This window comes from Austrofundulus limnaeus, unplaced genomic scaffold (assembly GCF_001266775.1).
Source record: "Austrofundulus limnaeus strain Quisiro unplaced genomic scaffold, Austrofundulus_limnaeus-1.0 Scaffold2230, whole genome shotgun sequence".
Taxonomy (NCBI): domain Eukaryota; kingdom Metazoa; phylum Chordata; class Actinopteri; order Cyprinodontiformes; family Rivulidae; genus Austrofundulus; species Austrofundulus limnaeus.
Genome location: NW_013954632.1, coordinates 12,726 through 14,745, shown reverse-complemented (window position 1 = coordinate 14,745; position 2,020 = coordinate 12,726). Strand labels below are relative to the sequence as shown.

The 2,020-nt window shown below is 42.9% G+C and overlaps 1 protein-coding gene across 1 annotated transcript in view; it reads right to left on the bottom strand.

Moving 5' to 3' along the window:
* Positions 1–347: 347 nt before the first annotated feature.
* The window catches only part of LOC106537290 (pre-mRNA 3' end processing protein WDR33), a gene marked incomplete at its 5' end in the record, with an annotated part of 5,956 nt that continues 4,283 nt past the window's right edge, over positions 348–2,020 (bottom strand). Inside the window, 1 exon segment of the mRNA XM_014034676.1 lies at positions 348–780. Within this exon segment, the coding sequence (XP_013890130.1) occupies positions 632–780 (149 nt within the window).

The window sequence follows — 2,020 nt, the reverse complement described above, 5'->3', positions numbered from 1 at the left end:
GTCCAGGTGCAGCTGGTACCTGAACCAGGGTCCAGGTGCAGCTGGTACCTGAACCAGGGTCCAGGTGCAGCTGGTACCTGAACCAGGGTCCAGGTCCAGCTGGTACCTGTACTCCACCGTGAAACAGCTGATCGATATGTCAGAACTGATTCACCAGACGTGTTTCCATGTCTCCTTTTACACATGAACTGTTTGAAAAGACCAAAAAGCACCTGACGTGAGTGAATCTACTTTTATAATCATGTTTCCATTCAGCTGTTCTGATGTCTTCCTGAACATGTGCATTAAAACTGTGATGGAAACACGGCTACGATGCTAACCATGCTTGTGTTGTTAGGCTCAGACAGTTTGAAGCGTGAATCTTTATTGTTCCCTTGGTGAAAACACAAACACATAGAAATCTGTTACAAAAAGCAGCAGCTGAGCTGCAGTAAAACAAACAGCCACCACGAGTCTCTACATTATTTTACACACGCCTCTTCCACCTGTGTGCTCAGGTGTGCAGCAGGCCTCTCACCACACACGGGTCACATGACCCACAGTCAGTCTGCAGGTTTCTGGGAGGTGGTGTGAGGTCTGCAGGGGTCACAGGAGATGAGGATCACTGGAGGTTTGAACTCTTGTTTCAGGGCTACCGGCCACGCCCACCACCTCTGGGCGCTCCTCTGGGTGGTCCTCCTCGCCACGGACCAGGCCCCGGACCTCCTCCAGGACCCCAGCCGCCCCGCCCACCTCGCCCAGGAGGAGGGTAACCTCCATCCTCCCTCTGAGGTAGACGACCTGCGGAGACACAAACACAAACAGTAGCTGTTAAAACCAGGGTGTGTAAGATCTCATTATGTAATAACAACTCATTATGTAAATGTAATAAGCTCAGGGCCGGATTAACACTTCGCTGTACCCTGGGCAACAATATTCAAGGGCCCCATCATCACGACCCCAGGATTACCAGTCTGGCAAAATACAGAGTAAATTATTGCAATATATAGTAAATATACTCAATACTTCAAATTCTAAGTGTATTTTGATGTACAAATGCTCATAGAACTACAAATACACTGTCATCTTGTCAAGGACACTCCTTCACGTGATGCTATAAAAACAAAACACATCAGTATAATCTGGTAAACATGACCCACTACACTGAGRTCAGGGAAGTGTCCTCCATTTTCACAAAAGCAACACTTGACATTACACAACCCTCTCAGTCACCTGACCCACCTCATGTGGACTGACCAATGAGGAGAAGATCTCAACTCACGTTCACAGTGACAGGCAGCCTCTCTGCAGCACAAGAGCTCCAACAGACAGTTTAACAAAAGCAGGAGAAAACCAGACATTTAGCTGGTGCCTTCATTCAAAGGTGTAACCATCATCTCAGAAGAGAGGGGGACACATTTTTTAGAGGTCTACTGAGTGATTTATCATCCTCTCTTATTAAATCACACCTCTCCTTAGTGGATAAAACACATATAATTACTAACAGCCACAGTACAGTTCCACTGACTGACTTTAGTTCTTTAAACTATTTATTAACAAAATCTGAAGTTTTAACAGCCAAAAGGTAACCAGATGGAAAACAGCATTACTGTAAGCAAACATAGACTTGAATAAGAACACTACCCATCCTGTCCACTGGTGTCTGTGACATCATGGAGGAGCAGAAACAGACCAAACAGGCCAACAGCTCACAGCAAACATAGAAACTAACAGATAAACAGCAGCTGAACTGGATCTGTTTCACACATTATCTGTCATGTTTTTACAATAAATTAATAATTAAGTTAATTTCATTCAACGATCATGTAAAACAGCAGATTTATACCAGAAAAATATATAATTTATAAATAACAATGATCTAATCCAGATGTGAAGATTAGACTTTAGCTAGTTGAAAAATGATGACTTAAGCTGTAATAAAATATATTTACAGTATTTTTTCTTCTTGCTGTCCTAAAAATATGAATAATAAATATTTACCAGTCACTTAGAAAATGTTCTCTGTATTCCTGTTATAGGA